This window comes from Loxodonta africana, chromosome 4, assembly GCF_030014295.1.
Source record: "Loxodonta africana isolate mLoxAfr1 chromosome 4, mLoxAfr1.hap2, whole genome shotgun sequence".
In the NCBI taxonomy this organism is placed as follows: Eukaryota; Metazoa; Chordata; class Mammalia; order Proboscidea; family Elephantidae; genus Loxodonta; species Loxodonta africana.
Window position 1 is genome coordinate 87,595,103 of NC_087345.1, and position 21,513 is coordinate 87,616,615.

The 21,513-nt window shown below is 44.7% G+C and overlaps 1 protein-coding gene across 2 annotated transcripts; it reads right to left on the bottom strand.

The window, feature by feature from the left end:
* Positions 1-264: 264 nt before the first annotated feature.
* COPZ1 (COPI coat complex subunit zeta 1) lies at positions 265-20,248 on the bottom strand. 2 transcript variants are annotated; one of them, XM_003405069.4, is made up of 9 exons: positions 20,168-20,245; positions 8,763-8,831; positions 7,399-7,480; positions 6,714-6,805; positions 5,492-5,547; positions 4,110-4,187; positions 3,896-3,947; positions 2,493-2,531; positions 265-1,684 (listed from the first exon to the last, which is right to left on the bottom strand). In XM_003405069.4, the coding sequence occupies exons 1-9, from the start codon at positions 20,183-20,185 to the stop codon at positions 1,637-1,639; spliced, it is 534 nt and encodes a 177-aa protein (XP_003405117.1). In that variant the 5' UTR covers positions 20,186-20,245; the 3' UTR covers positions 265-1,636. The 2 variants fall into 2 exon arrangements, with proteins under 2 accessions (XP_003405117.1, XP_064140186.1); XM_064284116.1 differs by lacking the exon at positions 2,493-2,531 and having other exon boundaries at positions 20,168-20,248.
* Positions 20,249-21,513: the final 1,265 nt, after the last annotated feature.

Sequence of the window (21,513 nt, forward strand, 5' to 3'; positions counted from 1 at the left end):
GGAGTGGTGGGGGGAGAACTCAGTTCCCTGGGACTCCCACTGAGAAAATACCATCCCCACCCCACCCCTGGCGCCAATTTCCAGGCGAGGGGACTGAGAGATGCCAAGGAGGCAAACAGTCCCGTAAATTAGGGATGGGGGGAGGATGCCGAGGGAGTCTCTGAGGTAGAAGGGAAGAAATATTATAAGATGGGGAGTGAGGGGGGCTGGAGGAATGGCAGCAGCTGCCAAAAAGAGAGGAACAGAAACATCACACAAAGGCAGTTTGGAAAAAGAAATCTCTTTTATTCCTCTTTGCACAGAGCAGTGTATGAAGGTGGCTGTCTCCTGATTCCATACATCTCTTACACAAAGATGGCCCCTCCAATATGCCCAGTTACCTGCCCACTTCGGTCTGAGAGAATTGGCAGTTAATGAGGAGAGAACCCTTAAGTCTTAAGGTTGTTTAAGATATTTTTGTGGGAAGAAAGTTTTGACGCAACGGGAAAAATTAGACCCAGGAGTAGCTGTTCCCATCCTCCATCTTCCTGGGGAAATCCAAATCCCAAAGGTTTATGAAGAAAGACACCTATCTCAACAACCCAGGCAGAAGAAGCACCCAGACCTACTGCTTGGATGTGAGATGGAGGCAGAGACAGAGAGAGGATAGGGTTAAGCAGCAGAGACTGTAGACCCAAGGTAGAGGAGTGAAATGCCTGTGGGGGAGACTAAGGGACTGAGAGAGCCCAGAGGCCCAAGTCATAAATTCCGCCCCCTCCCCAGGTCTGAGCAGAAACTCTTCTTCCCAAGACTAGAATGGAGTTTTAGGTCCAGGGACTGGCTTTGCTCCAGGGCACAGAGAGGACAAGCCAGGAAAAGATCCCACAGGCAGTAAGGTGGACAGTTAAGGCAGTGGACCAAGAGATAGACACTCCCACAATGAACATTCACAGACCACAGCAGTTTTGAAGCTATAAGCCAGGATCAAGGTACAGAATGCAGCTGTGTCTGAAATACAGAATTTTATAAGCTTCATCCAATAAAATTAAAATCACTGTTTCTCCTACTCTGTCCCCTCCCTGTGAGCTGCTCTCAATCTCTTTTCCAAGGCTGGAAGACAGGGCAGTAAGAAGGAATGGGAGAACAGGCTGAGGCCAGTAAGTGGGGCTGGGGCTGAGACTGCATGTACCTCTCCCCACCCCCATTCATTCTATAGAAAAGAATTCTCTCTCCCTCCCCTCGCTGGACATATGGCTGTTGGGATGAAGCCCTGGCAAAGGCAAAGGGAGGAACACACTCAGCACATTCTTTCTTCTACTTTGATCTGAGGCGTAGCTGCGGCAAAGGGCACATAAGTTGAGGAGAAAATATGGCGGATAGGAGAGACTGGGAGCATAATCCAGTCTAGAAAGGAAGAGAGTGTTTCCCCGTCCTGTGTCTAAATCTGGCGGGAGCTCTACTCCCAGGGCTGCAAGAAGAGTGAGACAAACAAAAAGTGTGTGTGTGTAGGGGGCACAACCACAGACAGGATAAAGTTTTAAGGATCGCTTGTGATCCCCAAGATGACCCTGAGAGTATCAGCTGGGGAACTGGGTGAGAAGTCACAGCAGACATGCGATGTTTTGAGGGAGGTGAGGAGCCAGGAACAGTAGGGTCTTCACCGAAGCAGTGACCACTTGATCTGTTCTTTGGCTGACTGCAGCACCTGCAGAGACAAGGGCAGCACTGGGAAAGGCTGACTAGGGGGCCAGGGTAGGCAGGGGGGTTGGGGATCTCCTTCCCCTCATTTGCCTTCCCTGTTCTTAGAAAATGGGGAGTAGAAAATCCCCAAGGGAAGAGGGATGGAAAGAAGCCCTCTACGGCCCTAGAGGATTGTCAATTTGGGAAATTCCAAAAAAATTCAAATCCACTGGGGGAATGAAGAGAGAAGAGGTATACCTGGGGGAAAGAAAAAAAACTGGGGGTTACTAGATGTATGTTAAAAAGGAGGGTGGTACTACATCCAGATGGACTTCCTGGAGAGATCTGCCAGTGGGGAGAAAACAGAATCCCTCCCTTGCCCCCAGCTAAGGTGGACAATCTATCTGCAGTCAGGTAGCAGGATGGATCTGCAAAGCCTGCATGTTCTGGAATATGCATTTCCAGCTTGGCCCTCATTTGAATAATAAGAGAGAGAGTGTGAGTGTGTGTGCACACAGACCATCTGCTTAAGGCAAGCCTCTGCTGGGGAATAAATCACTGAATGAGGCAGCAGGCAGGGAGGGTTTGAAGGGTACACAGCAAAGCTGACAGCCACTGCTCACAGGAAACTGGGATACCTGGGATAGGAGGTGGGGGTGGGGGTTAGAAGCCTTTGACTCTCTGTGTCCCAGTTCTCTGTAATAAAAGGGAGCCTAGGAAGATGTGTTTTCAGGCTCTAGTGCCATTCAGATTTGGCGTGTCACGGTGGAATGCTATTCTAGCCTCTTTAATAACTCATTCCATCTGGAGAGGAAGAGGGGAGAAAGCCATACCTGAGACACGGTCTGCTCCGTGAGGGGGACATCTTCACCCTATGGCACAGAGACAGCCATTCAACATGGGAGAAAGGTGGATTTAAGGCCTGATTGGAATTTGGTGGTGGAGAAGAACGAGGTGGCTCTTTAAGCTTAAGCAAAGGGCAGAGACCCAAACTTCTCAGTCCTTTCTGGGAAGGAATCACCATAATACAGTCAAAATTTCACTTGGCCTGAGGCTCTGTGAGCAAAAAAGAGTCATTTCCTCCATCTCTCTGTTTTAAGGCAGGAGGACTTAAAAGATGTATTCCATTCCAAGTAATCAGCAAGTTATCTGATCCTCAACTCCCTCAACTTGGGGGTGGGGACCTGATTCCCTAGTCAGAGAAGACCTTCCCTGAATATCAATATGGATAGGGAAAGCGTAAGGGGGAGCTAGGGGTAGTTTAATGGATCCTGCAAGGCCTGATGGGTAACGACAGCATGTTAATTTGAAGAAATAAACTGCTGCAACAGCAGCCTGAGAAGGGGAAGGGGGGTTGGTGGGGGGGGACCCTCTCTCTTGCCACATAGAGACATATGTTAGAGGAGAAGATTAAACTATGCAAATGGAGCCCATAGCAGTTAAGGGAGAAGATTTCCCATTACCCGGCACTGTCAGCCTTCACTCTGTGGAGGTCAGAGCTGGGACATTCTGTAAATGGGGAGACCTGCTTTGCTCAGACATCTCTATACCCCCACAATTTCTGGTGAGCTCTCTCTGCAGCCACCATTGTCTCCCCAACAGACTCAGAGCCTTCTATAGCTAACTCAGAGGCCCCTTCCTAATACTACTAGCACCAAAAAGGACAGATTCTGACAAATAAGTACTCTCTGATTGAGAGGTACAGGTAGTATAGTGGTTAAGTGCTACGGCTGCTAACCAAAAGGTCAGCAGTTAGAATCCACCAGGCACTCCTTGGAAACTCTATGGGGGGCAGTTCTACTCTGTCCTGTAGGGTCACTGTGAGTCGGAATCGACTCGATGGCAACGGGTTTGGTGTTTTTTTTTTTTTTTTGGTCCTCAGTTATATAAAGCTTTAAAGGATAAATATAAAGCTTTAAAGGATAACGAAGACACTCATCTGCCTCAGATGACTAGGATCTATCCCCAAAGAAGGAATAACACCACCTCAAGTTCCTTCAGAAAGTTTATGTATTAAACGTCCAGTTTGTGCAGACTTTATGAGATGTTAGGGGCAGAAATAAGTTCCTTCTGCTTCCCTTCTTTGGGACAATAAGAATTTAAAAGGGAAGAAGGAAGTTGTATTCTATGAGCCCTGACCCTCCGAGGCATTTAAGTAAGAAAGCATTCAGCAGGTCTAGCCCTGGAGGGTGTTTGTGAGTAGCTGGAGGGTTCAGGGGAACACACTCCTACTTACCCTTAATGCTACCCGGTGTACTACTTGCTGAGGATCACTCTCTAGGATCACCCTATGAAGACAAAGAAGAGAACACTGTTCACTCTGTCCTGAAGGACCAACTTACTAGGAGGATAGGGCCTCTGGGCACTCAGCCCATTTGCATTAGGACAGGGCAGTTACCCCACCACCTTATCTCTGACCCAGGGAGGTCCAGTCAGGGCAGAGAACTCACCCTCCATCCACAATTTCATCCACAGCCAAGAAGAGCCCTTCCATGTTCTCCAGCAGAGCTCGCTTTTCTACATTTTTCCTGACCGCCCCCACCAAGAGAAAAGAAAAATCAGCCTGTGTGTAAAAGAAATCCTAGGACATTGTCTGAGTTGGAGGTCCCAAACTAAACCAATAAATGTCTCCACCAACCACACAGACAAAAGAATAAGGTCAAGAAGAACTTTTCCCTAAATCCACTCTAAATCCCTTCCTACTCTTACTTGCTGAGGAAGGATCAGAAATGGATTTTTAAAATACAGCCAATTTCTGACTATTCAGGGGTTGATTACCCAGATCTATTATTTCTTTCCTACCTGTCACGATGCTGTGCCTGACACTGCTCATGAACACTGACATCAGTGGGTGGAAAAAGGAAAAATACATGAAGCTAAAACTCAGTCTGAAGGTGGTGAGAGGCAGGGGAGGGCTGATGGGCAAACTCTTTGCATCAAGTAGTGACAAGCCTCCTAAGTTCCTCTCCATTTCCCCTTACTTCCCTCCCTCTCCAGCTCTGCTCAGACCCTGAAAAGAAGCCCAACCAGGGGGCCAGGAATAGTCAGGGCCCTCATCCACCAGCCTCAGATTCAGTGGTTGGTGCATGTGGCCAGTCACATCCATCAGTTTGACTCCTTCACTAGATCACTCAAAACAAAGTCTATTCATTCACCTGGCTAAGAAATAAATCATTCCCTTCCTGAGGAAATCTGAGCCATTCGCCCTGCTGATTTTGTGAGGCTGAGAGCGCCTGCTGCTCTGCTCCGGATGGCTGTCTGTACTGGGTTCACCTGGGAGCTTCTGGGGAAATGATGTTCAGAGCTATGGATACTTTCAAGAAAAGTATCTTATATCTTTCCTACTGCCAATGTACACGAGGACCAGAGGGCTGGTGGGAGGCAGAAGGGGAAGAGAGGGTCCTGCTCTACAGAAGGGAAAAATTAAGGGCTAGAAAAGTTTGTAGTCTTGCCGCCATTTCCAGAGACTGATACTTCATCTTGGACATTTCCCTATGCTTGCCTTTTCCCTTCCTCTAATGTAAAGAATGAAGCCAAAGAAAGCACCTTGAAGGCGCTTCTTAGAATTTTGACAGAGTCCCTGGGGAATACAAAAGGATACACAGAGGTCAAGATTCTACTCCCTCCTAATCACCTTCCTTAGGAGAACTATTCCATGGGAATCACATGCTTTCCATCTTAGTCCTTCCTGTCAGTATGAGTAACTCTGAGGTAAAAAAAAAACTCCAGCTTCTTAAACTAAATCAATTCCCTGGAGCCTCTGCTGATCCTCCACAAATCTGAAGAATAGTTACTTTGTCTCACAAACAGACACCAAAAATGGCCTGCTCACCTCAGCATCTGGCTCAATGAATCGAAGAGGCAGTTCAGAACAGCCATGAGCATCAGCTGTTGAGAGATACAGGAAGCAAAAGGATAAGGTTCAAGGCCCTCAAAGAAACTACCTGAAAGCAAAGCCCTCTAATTTATTAAGCATCAAAAGGCACATGCTTTCACAAAGAACCAAAAGCATAAGGTGGAAGTGACAGAAAGAATCTGTGGTTTCTCATGGAAATTATTCTGCTACACGATACCAAAATGTGAGGTCTCTTTTTGCCAGAATGTTCAAACAGAACTTCCATGTGATAGTTCTCTACATGTCTTCACCAACTATATATGTTACCTAATGTCTTTTTTTTTTTTGAATGTCTTAGGTAGAGAAGTCAATCAAGCAATAGTTGAGGTTAGGGGAAAGCAGCAGAGTGAATGGAAAGAGCATGGGCTGTGGAGTCAGGTCTGGGTTTGAGTCCCCACTGAGCCATTTTCTAGATGGGTGACCCTGGAAAAGTTATTAGATGGAACCCTATGAAATCATCCCTTTTATAGTTCAACAGTGATCAAATACAATTAATTTCATATGGTTCCTCAAGGTTCAGTTTCCTCATCTGGTGCTAAAAAGATACAACTCATAGAAGTGTTGCAAGGTTTAAATACAAATGTGCTTACAATGTTCTTATAGCAATAATAAGAGGTCAGTAGGTTCCTCAAACTTTTTCTTCACATAATCTGGAGGTAGGAATGCTTACTTTCATTCACCTACTCTCCCAGAATTTGCTACCTGAAGTAAACAGCTTTTCACCCATATCAGAAACAGCTAAGTACCACATTCACAGCCTTCTGAAGTGACCCATTCAAAGTGTATGGTTTCAACGTAACTCCGGAGCATTGGCTAACTGGTTCAAGCCTGGTCAGGTGTGGATCCTTCAAAGTAAGAAGTGGTAACTCCCCAACCTTGACCGCACTTCAGAAATCCATCTTAAAAAACACTATCCAGGGAAGGACGGGGATATTATATGTCAGTATGCATTAAATATACATAGTATTACCTACATGGAGATGAAAGATAAATCTGGGAAAACGTCCTTTCTAGGCTGGTTTATTTGTTCAGCCATGTTTGTGAGGCTGGCAGGGATCTCTGACGACTTCTTTAGACTAACCAGAAGTCAGAGGAATAATTCCTAGGGCCCAGTGCCTGGGGTTTAAGAAATAGAATCAGAAAGGGTAGGAATGCTTACCTCATTTTCATAGGAGCTACCAATTACATAGAAATAGAGATCGATACTGCTTTTGTATACCACTGTCAGGCCTTCCAAGAGGGCAATTTCACCTGGGGAGAAAGATGGAAACAGCGGGTAGCATGAGATAAAGACGACAGAAGGAGTTACCGTAAACTGGTATCCAACTGTTTTGGGCTGAGGTAAGACAGGTTGTGATGACCCCCAAAGTCCGAAGTTGACCTGCTTTTTGTTTTCTGGAGGGAGAAAAACAGATACATAAACTTTGGGGTGTCTAAATGTATCTTCTCCCCTACTCCCTCCACTACCCCTTATTTCCCTGCTTGCGTATGAGACAGGATACTAGTCGATTTTTCGGAGGTGAAAATGCAGAGCGGTCACCTTTACAGACTTCCATTTACCTGCCCTAATGGATGCGGTACAATAAGCAGAGCTGCAGTTAAATTTGTCAAGTGAGGCTCATAAATCCAGGGACTAGACAGGTAGCTAACAGCCATCCTTCCAGCACGGTATTCCCGTGTGAGGTACACTCACCTCCCCATTACATTTCTGAAGAGTTTATTATACGAGGGGAGGAGGAAAAAAGGAGACAGAGTCATTTTATTCTTTCTTCACAGTCTTGTCACCACCCCCTTCCCACCATGGTTCCCTCAACACAGGGTGTAGTGAGAGGAAAATGACCTACTGTCAGTTCGATGAGTCTTGTTGAAAATGTTCTTCTCAAAGGCCTTTTGCTCCTTGACACTGGGGTAGGTGTCGTCATAGTACTGGTCAGAGGGAAGGGAGACAGGGTTGGGTCATTAGAGCTGGGAGCCCAGAATGATTAGTGACTGGGGTCTTGGATGTCTCTCCTTCAAGACATGGGGCAAAGGATAAATATGAACATGGAGAAGGAAGGACTGTAGAAGCAGGGAATGGCCAATGAGTAACCTAATACAAAAAAAAATTTTTTTTAAGGTTCCTCACTTAACATTCCTAAGACTGTGTGAGGGCAAGAGACCTATGAGCCCTACAAGCAGGCTCTGCTCTAGGAGAATTCTCCTGAGGCCATTCTCAACAAGTACTTCTTAGGAGCTACCCCGGATCACGGAGCAGTGCCAGTGAACACAAAAGACATCAGGAGTGAAGAATGTTTCTTTCAGACTCTCACTTGCTGTATGAAGCTGAGGAATGGGGAAAAGCTGCAAAACCCTGCCCTGTGCTTTAGTATCTTACCTTTTCTTTCCAGAAACTGAAAGAAGCAGGAGGCAATCTAGCACATCGCTGAGCCCACTCCCAAGCTCTCCCTGGCAAGGGGGCGGAGATGCGGGCTGCTAAATTGCTCTGCTCTTTAGGGGCTAATCCGTCGCAGTCAGCTGAAGACCTATGACAGGTCTGGCATTTAGTAACTGGGTAACTGTTTCAAAAGGTGTCCTGCATAGTTACATCCAATTACAGGGAGGAACAGCTGGTGAATTCTAAACTAATCTCTACCTGCTGATTGATTTATGCTATGCTAGCCTGGAGTTAATACACCAGGGACAGAAGAAATTTCTACAGGAGGGGGAGAATACAGAGGGAGAGGAGAGGGGTGTCCTTTCTCCTCTTTTCAAAAGACCCGAAGTTAGAAACATCACACTGGGAAAGTCAGGAGATAATAAGCTTGATGGTGACTGCAGACCCAGGGCTGGAACCTTGGACCTGCAAGAGAGTTTTCTGGAAAAACTCAGGCAGGGTGATAAGGTAGGAGGGAAGGCGACAGGAGTTACAGCCACGGGAAGACTGCTTCTCATGTCTAGACACTGCTTTGTTCAGGAGTCAAGACCCTGAAGCTTTTCCCTGCTCTCATACAGATAACAAAGGAGGACAAGTCTGAAGACAGCAAGTAGGGAAGCAAGGCAACTAAGGGACAAAAGCAGCTCAGACTTTATCTGGAGTGGTCAAAGTAAGATGGAAGAATTTTCAAAATTATAGTATCAAAGAACATGAATTTAAAAGGTCAGTCCCAAGATTCAAATCTTGGGGTAAGTCTTTGTCCTGCTCCTAAACTAACTTGAAATAGAATCTCACCTTAGCGAAAAGTCGATCTCCATCATTGTCCAGAATCAGGATGGCTTTGACAGTATACAGGGAGGGTTCCTGAAGAGATATGAACACACCTTCAGTCCTAAAAGTTCCCACAACCACTGGAAAACTAGACGCCTTCCCCTCGGTACCACTGGGGCTACAAGGGGATATACTGGGGCTTCTGTATGTCCCCTACCCCAACGTGGTTAGATTTTAACATTTCCCTGTGAGAATTACCAAGTGGTGAGCAAACTGAGGTAAGGAAGGGGGCACCTGAACAAAGGTCTCTAAAGCAGCATCGGAGAAACTGTTTATCTGAGCCAGACTCATAAAAAAAAAAAAATTTTTTTTTTTTTTAATAGAGGGCTATTATTTCCAAATATTATACCACAATTATTTTCCAAATTACCCTCCCTCCCTGGGATTCCATGTACCAGTGGGTAGGAAATGTGACCAGATTAATTAATAGGCACTGCACAAGGCCATCTGAAAACAGGGTTGAATGCCCAAGTGTACTTGGAAGTTTCTGCAGTTCCAATTTTTTAGTTTAGCACAAGGCCATCTGAAAACAGGGTTGAATGCCCAAGTGTACTTGGAAGTTTCTGCAGTTCCAATGCAGTAGCAATGCAGAGGCAGAAAGCAAGCCTTCCTTAAACTACCCACACACTGAACAGACGAAATAAAATGCGTGCGCATACACACCCGTGCATGCAGGCACGCTCGGGTGCACACACACACACCAGTTCTAAATGCAGTCCAGTGAGACCTTCATCTTCCAGTGATCCCAATTCCCCACTGTAGCCCCAACCACATAACTTCCCGGGATAAGCACTGACCTGAATGCTGGGAGAGTTAAGACGCAATAAGAAGAGGATCTACCTGAGAAACGCTTTGGGGCCTGGAGATAGTGAGCAGGAAGGGAGTTTTCTTTTACTACCAAGAATCAAATTGGCTCTTGTGAAGGAACTGCAGCCTCAACCTTGATGGGTACACTCAAACAATTCCCTTCTTTAATTACAAGCATATCATTTTGCAAAAGCGGTGGTGGCCTGATGCTCTCTCTTCTCTTTCCCTGCAACTTCTAGAGAACCAGCAAACTAGGAGAGGACAGAAGGGAAGAAAGAGGCAGTAGTATGTGTATGGAAGGAGCTTCTAGCCTCCGATTCCTTTCTAATCAACATTACTCACCATGGGTATCCCTGTGCTATGAGACAAGGCTGTTGCTCTGCTACCTCTTTTTTCTGGTCTTACTTAGGAAACCCACAGTACTCACAGGGGCCAAACACATCCTCCAAGTACATCTCAACAAAGACTCAAGGGTGACGAGGAAAGAATCATTGCCAGTGTCCCAGAAACTGCAGCCTTTGCAAAGGTAAACTCTCCCATGGGGCTCCAGGTTTGTTGTCCCTTGTAAAGAACCAATCCTAGCTCAGGGGTAATTAAGAATGGGAGTGAAGGGAACGTAGTCTTCTGAGAACAAGGTTATCGAGTATGTAAGCTTCCCCACTTGAATTTGAGGGCAGCAATTTCTGTGTTTTGTTAACTGATTTATTTCGAGTGTCTACAACTTTTGACGTGTATACTAAACTCTCAATATTTGTTGAATCAAAAATAAAGTTTGAGAATAAAGTAAAAACTTCCTAATGCAGTAAGCATCTAGGAGACCTTCTTATGATAAAACTTCCATGTATAGATGGATTTTCTGGTGTGGCCATTTTGGGTGATACTACTACCAACTCTGTCTTTCCTCTGATAAATTCTCCTTAGAGATGCCTACTCTATAAACATTACCCTCTGGAATAAACAAGGCATGAGGAACTCCTCTCTCAAACTAAGGAACTCTGTGATTAGCAGAAGGAAGTCTAGAGTCTACAAGTTCCCAAAAAGAAGCAGCCCTCCTAACTCCTGATTTCCCACAGAAAGATCTTCCCATAAGGCAGGCTCGGTTCTATAGCAACATGAATCCTAAATTCACCAAAAGGGGGACATCAACGGATTAAATTTCTGTAATAGAAGAAAAGCAGTCCATAGGGAACAAAATACTTTTTCCTTGGAATACTTTAGCACTGTACCTGAGAGAGCTGCCTGATGATTTAAAGTGGGCATTGATCTGGCATAGGTAACTGGTTCTCACAGCCACAGAGTCTGGCATCCCTAGAAGGAATGGGAACCCAGAGGAAAGAAAAACCCTCATGGCCACTAGCCAACTGGGAGAGTCAGGAAAGGTCCTTTATGGCCAACATTGTGCAAGTATCTAAGACAGCCATGCTGGCAAAAAGAGAAACATGCCTGGGATCTGCTCCTGGCTCTTTTCGTTGGCTTCCTAGAAGACACTGTCAAAGAAACCTCAAGATCAGAAACACTGGCTCTTCCTGGGAAGAATTAAAGACTGGCAAAAAGGCAGGCAAGACTGGCCATTTCAAGCTTCCAAAGGAAGGCTCACACTAATAAAAGCTGGCAATTTAGGCAAGAGTGTAAACACTGCTTTAATAGTCCACTCTACTAGAGCTGGAGCCAGCAGCTTCTCCTTTACTTCTCCTGCCACGTCCTGACTGCAGCTCGTTCCACCTCAACCTGGGTCCCTTACCTCTCAGGAATGGGGAGGGCCAGAAGAGCCCCTCGTGCTATAAAACCAGCCAGTTTAAAGGCCCTGGAAGCCATAACTGATAATATGATTTCATTTTAAGTTTTTGCAAAGGGCAAGTTTATAAATAACTCCCAGCTATTGAGAAATAGGCTTACTGGACAATGGATTAGGCTTGACCTTGCAACACATTACATGATGATTGCTGAGAAAGGCCCTACAAGTTTAGGGCCATATTCAAAGGATTTAAAAGTTCTGCTCTTCCCTTTTACCTCCCAAACGGGTAGCTGCTAGAAAGCTTTCGAGACAAAGTTCTGTGATGCACTGACTTTCACAGAGCCACAGCCTGAGTGTATAACAGAACTTCACCTCAAATGCTAACAGTGCCTGGAAATGATGTGTAGGCAGATTGGTTTGTGCAAGACTGGGTGGCTCTGATAGATTTTCATGTATGTTTTTATTATCAAAAAAACTAGAAAGTACTCTCCTCAGGAGAGCAAAAACAACACCATATGAACAGCTAGGCTGCAGAAAATGAGTCTCTGATCTCAATCACTGGCTTCTGAAACCTGATGAAAAACATCATCTCCCAGTACCCTCTCCTCCAGCACATGCAGGACTAAAGGAGAGAATCATTCCTAGTGCTGCCCCCTGTGGGCCTGCCAATTGCCCTGCAGCTTCCTAAGGCTTATTAGCAAAAACATTAAAAAGGCAGCTCTGAATAAAAACTCTCTATTGTGCATCTTATAAGTCAAACTAGTAGAGGAGAGCTCTGAAAAAGCAGTGAATTAAGTCTGTTCACAATATACATATAGTAAGAGAACACGCTGGAGTAAGATCCTGCTATGCCACCAGAATATGACCGGGAGAACAATGACTGAAACTGACAAAGAAGATATATGAGGGCTATGACTAACTGCTCATTTGATGCATTGGGAGGTGGGACAAGAAGACTTTGAGGAGTTAGAGGATGCTATCCACACAGCAAAAAAAAAAAAAAAAAAAAAAAAGCACAAGAATCTGGATGAGTTCTTCATTCCCTACTTCTAAAGAAATCCTTAGGGCCATGTCAAAAGGGAGTAAGTACCCTGGCAACATGTCTTGATCAATCAGAAACTAAAACACGATTTTTCTTTTCTCAATTCTATTTATAAAGTAACACCAAGACAGGTCAGAGACACTAGAAGAAGAAATTCCTAGATATCACTCCCAACTCCATGTAGGTAAGCAGGTATTTCACTCTCTGTCTCTGTGCCAACTTCTTTAAAATGAAGAGCTCCTCTGGGGTTGAGGGCTCCAATTTGTCAGCCACAAGCTTAGGGACTTCAGATGAAAAGAAAAGAATTAGCTAAAGTCTTTGACAGAGAAGAACAGCTTTCACATACCACCCAACGGTTTGCTTAGATTCAATAAGCACAACTAAGGAAAGAATAGGAGCCACAGGTACTAAGGAACATTACCCAGCTGAAACGAGACCAAACACCAGAAGGAACTGAACACATGTCTTAGGGAGAATTGATGGTAAGAAGAGCCACCCAGAAATAATCTCCCTACCTGACACAGATACAAAATATGGAAAACACAGTGTCTTAGTCATCTAATGCTGCTGTAACAGAAATACCACAAGGGAGTGGCTTTAACAAAGAGAAATTTATTTCCTCACAGTAAAGTAGGCTAGAAGTCCAAATTCAGGGCATCATCTCTACGGGAAGCCTTGCTCTCTCTGTCAGCTCTGGAGGAAGGTCCTTGTCCTCAATTTTCCCCAGTCGAGGAGCTTCTCCGTGCAGGGACACTGGGTTCCAAGGGACACGGCACTGCTTTCTTGGTGGTATGAGGTCCCCTCACTCTCTGCTTGCTTCCCTGTCTTTTTATCTCTTGTAAGATATAAGGTGGTGCAGGCCACACCCCAGGGAAACTCCCTTTACATTAGATCAGGGATGTGACCTCAGTAAGGGTGTTACAATCCCACCCTAATCCTCTTTAACATAAAATTACAGTCACAAAATGGAGGACAACCACACAAAACTGGGAATCATGGCCCAGGCAAATTGATACACACATTTTTTGGGGGGACATAATTCAATCCATGACACACAGTCACCAAGAATTCTGACATTACATACAAGGAACAGGAGAAAATGTCTCTGAACTCCTAAGACACTCATATTACAGTCTGGCTCTGCCATAAACTGAAGTACTATTTTCTCTGGGACTCGGCTTCCTCATCAGAGAAATGAGAGGCCTGATCTAGACTGGTTAATACCTTTTGTGATCTTACACAAGACCCCTTTGATGAGCTGATGAAATCTATGGGCCTTTGCTCCTAAAAAAATACATTCACAATCTTTTATGACTTCAGAGAGTTCAAAAACCTGGGTTTAGAATTAAATCTGAGTCTCTCTGAAGATGATAAGACGGTATAGGGATAGGTAGAAAAAAGAGGAAAGTGAGTGATACTTTTGCAAATCACCCCACCCCTTCTCCTTTGCCTAGCACCTAATAATGACTTCAATAAATGTGTGTGGCCTTCATAAATTAATGAATATGACTGAAAAAACTAACACAACCAGCAGGGGGAGCAAATATCAGAACCTCACCCCCTCCAGATTTCAACGGCAGAATGTGGTGGCTGTGAAATGGGCAGGACAGAGACAACCTGGCCCCAAGCCCTTCAGGAATGCAAAGTCTCAGGCCTTTCCTTAAAATTCGGAAAGCCTGTCTGCTGGAAAATTAGGGATCACACAGTCCCTAACTCTTCAACTATCAAGGAAGTACAAAGAATCACTGAAAATGAGGGGACAAAGCAGCATTACTGGGAAGAGAAATGAACAAGTAAAAATCTGACTGTACTCCACACCCTGAGGCCTAGAGCAACATTAGAAGTTTCTGCCTTTCCAGTTTGGTAATCATCCAGGAGCTCACGTTTAAAGGGAAAAATCAAATAGGGTTGGATCCATTTCTAATGTGTCCTTGGGCATGTTTTGTTTCATGATTTATGCCTTTCCCAATTCCTGCTCCTGAAAAGAAAAAGCCAGTCTCTGAAAGATGGAACTGATAGCCTCTGGGTTCTTCTTTCAGTCTATTTGCTCCCCAAATCAACCCCTAAGGGAGAATTGCTTGGTTCTCCTTGGTTCCGTCTACTCTCTCTCTGAAAATGTGACAGTAGAAAAGAAGTATAGGAAAACTGATAGAGCTATCCAGGTCAACTGGCTATCAATGAGAATATCTGCCTTGATAGTTGGGAAAATAAAAAAGACAGATAAGGACCCTGCTTCAGCTGCACCATTTATGACTTCAGTTACACAATAGGAAGGGCTTCTTGAAGAGATGGGGTTTAAAACACCAGAAGAGGTGACAGAGGCTAAGGAATCTAGGGACAGGACAGCTCCCTCTAACCAATCCGATTTGAGAGAAGGCATAATATGCCCAGAATTGGGGGAGGCAGGGCAGAACATTGTGAAGAGGGCCCTTGCCAGTGCAGCCATCTTATAACGTACTGGACTCAGCAACCCTTTCCTAATTCCTATAGTGTTAAGTGGAAACCCTGGTGGCGCAGTGGTTAAGAGCTCAGCTGCTAACCAAAAGATGGGCAGTTGAAATGCATCAGGCGCTCCTTGGAAACCCTATGGTGCAGTTCTACTCTTTCCTGTAGGGTCGCTCTGAGTCAAAATCAACCCAATGTCAACAGGTTTTTTTTTTTTAATAGCGTAAGTGGTTAGGTAGGCGCTGATTCTTTATTCCTATTCCGTCCTCTAGTTCTTCTTTCCACAACTAGTTTTCTTGTCAATATCCTTGTTGACAAAGTAAAAAACAGCAGCAAGTGTCTAGATGAAAAAGACCCTAAATCTGCCATAAAGCCACTACGCTCCCTCAAATATCTGGGTAACTACATTCACCCTCTGCCTCCCTGAGAAGACCTGACTTCTCAAGGGTCTGGCTTTCTTCACATGGAGGCCCCCTCCGCCTCTTTTGACCATGTGACAGCTCCCCTAGACCTTTGATATAATTTATACCTTGCCAGGGACCAACTCTTTCCCACCACTGTGAAGGAGAGGGAAAAAACATATATAAATACGTCGGAAATCTATAACGAGGTCTTCTTGGAGGGCAAGACATGGGGAGAGTTAGAAGCAGCGTCAATTGCTCTTTGGGGGTTTTAGTTCAAGCCAAGGTCTGCTTCCAGCAATCAACCATTAAAACAAGCCGGCCAGAGTAACAGCACAGTTTATTCTGATCATTTAATTTGAAATGTCAATAAATTAAACTTCAATCAATTAAACTAGGTGTGCAATAACCCAGATGGACACCCCGACACCAACATAATCACAATAAAAATTTTTATGGCTGCCAGGGACCTCACTGGGGGCAGTGCTGGCACTGCTTGAGCCCTAGCTGAGAAATATATCTCCATAGAGCAGGAACAAGATTGCTTCTCCTAACGAAATGGAGGGGCCAGGCACCGGCAAGGACGCAGCTGGGAGAGGGGCACAAGGGACTGCCAGGAACGAGATGGGAGTGCTTTGGGGGCTTAATGTAATTGATACCTTTGCCTAGAGCAGGGGGAGGGGGCATTTAAGCCAAGTACCTCTACTGTTTGTGCCAAAGGAATTTAACAAAAGCCCCATTAAGATGATTCAGGAAGAAAAGGCCACAGAGCAACATCGGCCTTGAAGAGACACTGATATACTTTGCAGAGTTTCCTTACTCCACATATACACATATCCTGTGCACTTTGTATAGCCTGATTTTTGAATGACACTTAGAATTTGGGATTTGGTCACTATTTTAGGATAGAAACGTTATTAAGAGGAGGGGAGAGAATTAGAAGTCTAGTCTGTAAAGCACTGGAAGAGCAGTCAGAAAGTGAATCCAGGCAGGATTGTTGTGTGCTGTTGAGTTCATTCTGACTCACAGCGATCCATTGTGACAGAGCAGAACTGCCCCATAGGGTTTCTTAGGCTGTAATCTTTACAGGAGCAGATAGATCCCTAGGACTTTTCTCCCACAAAGCCAATCGGTGGGTTCAAACCACGGACCTGTGCTTAGCAGCCAAGGGCTTAACCATTGTGCAACCAGGGCTCCTTATCTAGACAGGATTAGGAAAAATAAAACCTATGAGGAAAGATTTAAGGATCTAGACTGCTAGAGTAATTCAGCTTTGAGGAAAAAGGGTAAAAGGGGAAGGTGGGAAGGAGATAAGTCACTGACTGATCTTTAATATTCCATAACTTATTAATGGAGAATGGTAACCTACTGAGATCCCTCTCCATTCACAACTGAAAAAGGGGGAATCAGCAGCAACAGCATGAGAAAAGAAGCTGAGTCCAAAAATGCAGCTGGGAGCATTATTATTAAACACTGGGAACTAAGAGAGATAAAGGTCTCTTTCCTTAGAAACTCCAAGGAGACCTGAGAAAGATGAGACAAATCAGCTTGGAAGCTATGCCTGAATTACTTAATTCAAGAAAGAAATGTCACCTGTTTTAAAGCACCTAAATGAAAGAAGCTTTTTGGTATTTAGAAATTCCCATAATCGAATACCTAGCTCAACTGGCATAACATAGTTTTAAAGGATATGTTCTACATTCTACTTTGGGGAGTAGCATCTGGGGTCTTAAAAGCCTGTGAGGGGCCATCTAGGATACTCCACTGGTCTCACCCCTTCGGCAGCAAGGAAGAATGAAGAAAACTAAAGATACAAGGGAAAGATTAGTCCAAAGGACTAATGGACCACATCTACCACCACTGACTACTCTGACAGGGATTACAATAGAGGGTCCCGGACAGAGCTGGAGAAAAAGGCAGAAAATTCTAACTCAAAAAGAAAGACCAGGCTTGCTGGCCTGACAGACACTGGAGAAACCCTGAAGAGTATGGCCCCTGGACACCCTTTCAGCTCAGTAAAGAGGTCACTCCTGAGGTTCACCTTTCAGCCAAAGATTGAACAGGCCCATGGAACAAAACAAGACTAAAGGGACACACCAGCCCTTGGGCAGGGCCTGGAAGGCAGGAGGAAACAGGAAAGCTGGTAATAGGGAACCCAGGGTTGAGAAGGGCGAGTGTTGACATGTCGTGGGTTGTTAACCAATGTCATAGAACAATGTGTGTACTGTCTGATGAGAAACTAGTTCATTCTGTAAGCCTTCATCTAAAGTACAAAAAAAGAAAAAAATTCCCATAATCAGAGCAAATTTTGATCAATAGTTCTTCTTGACCATCCCTAGCTCACCCTTCCCTTCTCTGTGTGCCTTGTAGAAGTGAGGTGAGGATAGAAGAATATGCTCTCATAAGACTTCGCCAGAGGTTCAACCAAACCAGGAAATAAAATGTGAAGGGAGGAAACCTAAAGAAATTTTGTTAGCCATCTGTTCCAAGAAGTGGCTTGCTAAATATTATTCAGGTAAACTCTTCAGTTCAGTAGAGATCTAAGGGGAAATTCAGAGATTCCTCATTCTTCTCATAACGAAGATGGCCACCTAAGAATCAGGAGATGCTCAGTAGATAGAGGAGGCAATGAGATAAAAAGAAGCAGTGAAGAAAGGTGACGTTTTACCCGCTGCTATCAAGTTGATTCCGACTCATAGAGACCCTGCAGGAGAGAGAACTGCCCCACATGGTTTCCAAGTCTGTAAATCTTTACAGAAGCTTTGCCACAGCTTTCTCCCGAGGAACGGCTGGTAGGTTTGACTTTTTAGTTAACAGCTGAGAGCTTAACCACTGCACCAACTGGGCTCTGATTCTTAATAAAATGGACCTAACTTGGTGGGCCAGTATATGAGGGTAGTGAGGTGAGAAAGAGATTTAGGAAATATCACCTGACTCTCACCCAGGGTTCCTCATCTGAAGCACAGAACACAAAAAATTACTTAAGTGACTATTTTTCTCATTTCTCCCAAGGATGGTACATAACTAATGCCATTCTCGATGCAGAGGAATAAGCTGATTCCATTTTACAATAGATGCCTGAGGGCATCATGGATTAATTCTCTCATAAGACTCCAGCTGAGAAAGGCTGGATGGATGCGGGGAAAGTATATATATTTTTAATTGGGGGACAAAAATAAATTAAAATGTAAGGAGCAAAAAAATGTTGGAAAGAGCTAACCCAGAGCAAGGGAAATGCATTTAATATCCGAAGAACCCTGGCAGCTGGTACAGTACAGGAGTTGGTACTCTGTCTCCGTCCAAAGGTTTATGTAACTGATGGCTGAAAGGACAATATTCCATAAAGAGGTGGAAAGCCCATGATGAGACAAACTCAGTAACACATCAGAGAGAAACTTGGTCTAGGACGTTGAAGAAATAAAAATCTAATCCTACTTCTGACACTGTGTTTCTTGAGCAAGCCCTTTTCCCTATACTTTGCTTTCCCTAAATCCCATTACATAGGTTCCTCATAATAAAGAATCATTACTTACTCTAACACACACGAGGTCACTATGAGTCAGAATCAACTACAACATAGTTTCAAATCCAAAGTTCGGAGGTATCTAACCAAGTCAGCAGAGATACCATGAACGCAGCATCTTAGGCATTTAATTGGATATAGGAAAAAAGTGGGTTGAAACAGACTTCACTGCAGAAGCAGGAACAGGAAACTGAGGTAAGAGAAAATGTGACAAAGACTTTCTTTCACACAGAACTCCCTGGATTCAGCATTACAGAGAGACCCAGGTGCCTTGTTAAAAAGCCTCCCCAAGTATCATCTCCCTCACTCTTTTACCTCCAAGCAGGCTTCCTTCTAAACAGAAATAGGGGAGCCTAAAAATTCCCAAAAACTTCCAAAAAAACCAATTCCCTAGCATCTGTCCTAAATCTGTGAACTGGTTAAGAATACCGGGTAACTGCCTGAAAACAAGATATATTAAAAACTACCTGCAATTTAAGTTTTCTATCTACACTGGGCCAACCTAGATGATGAGAACAAAATGATTTCTATACCAATTTGAAAGAGGGGTATAGAAACCTATTACTCAGTTTTAGCTGATGAGGATCTACAGGTGTATGTGTATTAGGTCAGAAGGAAAGAACAAGAAAAGGTGCTCTGGAAAGAGGCCTAGAATTCAACTCAATTAAGGAATTCATTCATTTAAACAAGCAAAACGGATCTTATGGACCAAGGAGCTAATGCAACCCCGTTAAGCCACCCAAATTCTCATACTGCCAGAAGAGGGAGTCAGCATATCAGATCCTACAATAAAAGTTCCTAAAGTCTAAATACGGAGGGAAAAGGAAAAAAAGAATAAGGAGTCTAGAAAAACACTGCACAATCTATGCTAGCTCTATCAAGAACTGTATTCCAGAGCTTTGATGGACACAATGATTCTCTCTCATGACAGGCATATATAAGAAGGATTAACGGGAAACCGATGTAAGGAGAAAAAAAAAGTTTTTGAAGGAATGTGACAAAGGATGAAGAGTCAAACTCTGACAACCATCCGGAAGAGACAAAACACCTGAACTCTGGTCTTAAAATTTGGGGTGAGTTTGGAGATTTGAGAAAACTCAAATTAGGAGATGCTAAGAATTAGGGGGAACCTGAAGGGCCCCAATCCAGTACGCTTGCAATTCTATGTATCCTGAGGACTCCATGTGCTCCCCTCAACTTTCCACCAACCCTATGCCTTCTTTCCCCCATGGCTTCCTACTCTAATCCGAGGCTTTAGCTCCTGCAGTAGGCCACATACTCATTCCAGAGCCAGCAGAACCTTCAGTACCCGATAATTACCCAGAAGTCCCCCTTCTCCTCCCTCTCAGTCGGGCTGAACCCTGACTACCGGCCCCTCTGGACACCGCAGCTCTCCGCGGCCCCTCCGGCTCCTACCAAAATCAGCGCCTCCATCTTGCCCCGCAGCTGGTGCCGACGTGGAGCCGCAAAAGCAACGCCGCCGCTGATTGGCCCTACGTCCCCATTAGGCCCCGCCCAGGATAAGAGTCATTGGACTACAGAATGCCAGCCATTGCCCTATTGACCAATCATTGTACTATCTTGCTTAGCGGAAGCAAGGTGTCCAGTCAGAAGGCACAGATATTTGATTGTCAGTTTGAACACTCAATAAAATGCCAAGATGGCCCGACGGAATAGGGCGGGAGGGCCAGTTGGGCGGGGCTGTTTCCATGGGGAACAGAGGATGCGGTTATTCATTTTCAATTGGTAGGGCAGAGATCACGTGATACTGTCCGACAGCTTTAGACATTTTAATCCTCACTCTCTTTAGGGGGCGCTATGCTCCCCCTTGTCCCTTAACATTGACAGCTTCTGACAGAATCCTACCCGAATCCCTGTGTTATCCGCTGTGGGAAACCCTGGTGGCGTAGTGGTTAGGACTTACCTCTAACCAAAAGGTCGGCAGTTCAAATCCACCAGACGCTCCTTGGAGAATCTATGGGGCCATTCTCCTCTGTCCTATAGGGTCACTATGAGTAGGAACCCACTAGACTGCAACGGGTCTGTTGCTGTGACAACCACAGCTAGCTCCCGCCCCCCCCCCCAAGCTTCCTCAGGTCACTTTAGTGACCTCACAGAGTCTGCACAACCATAGAGTGTGCAGACGAGATGCCCAGCGTGTTAACTAGATGAACCACGGAGACAGGAGTTGATCACCACGGTAACAATCTCCCCAAAATGTAGTCCCAGGCTTTGCTGGGCCCAGGGAAGTGGGAGAAGCTAGGGAGTTTCTAAAAGCAGATTTTCCTGTAGCCTGATATGAAATGGGATGTTAGAGCTTTGGAGACCAGAAAGGAGAGATTAGAAAGGACAAAAGGGGTAAAGGGACCAGGATAAGGGAGGACATGGGGAGCAGGGTCTGTGGTTTTCCAGTAGGGACAAGCCATTGCAAAATGAGAAAAGAGAAGTTTACTGACTACAGAGATTTCATAACGGGGAAGGGTTTTGATGAAGTTTGACTTTCCCCCACCCCTTGGTTCCTTGGTTCCCGACCGTCTTAGATCAGAGACACTTTTCATTATCTCATATTATTCCTAAAGGGATTTTTGTTTTTCGTCTCTGACAATTATGTCTTTAAGGAATCCCTCCAAGAAGACAGTCTAGACCCATCCAAGAGTTTTTCTAGTTGTTTTGGAGTACAGTCATAGGACCTAAGGAAAAAAAAAAAAAAAACAGTACAAAACAAACTACAGAGCTAATACATGCTATGAAGGAAGGTATTT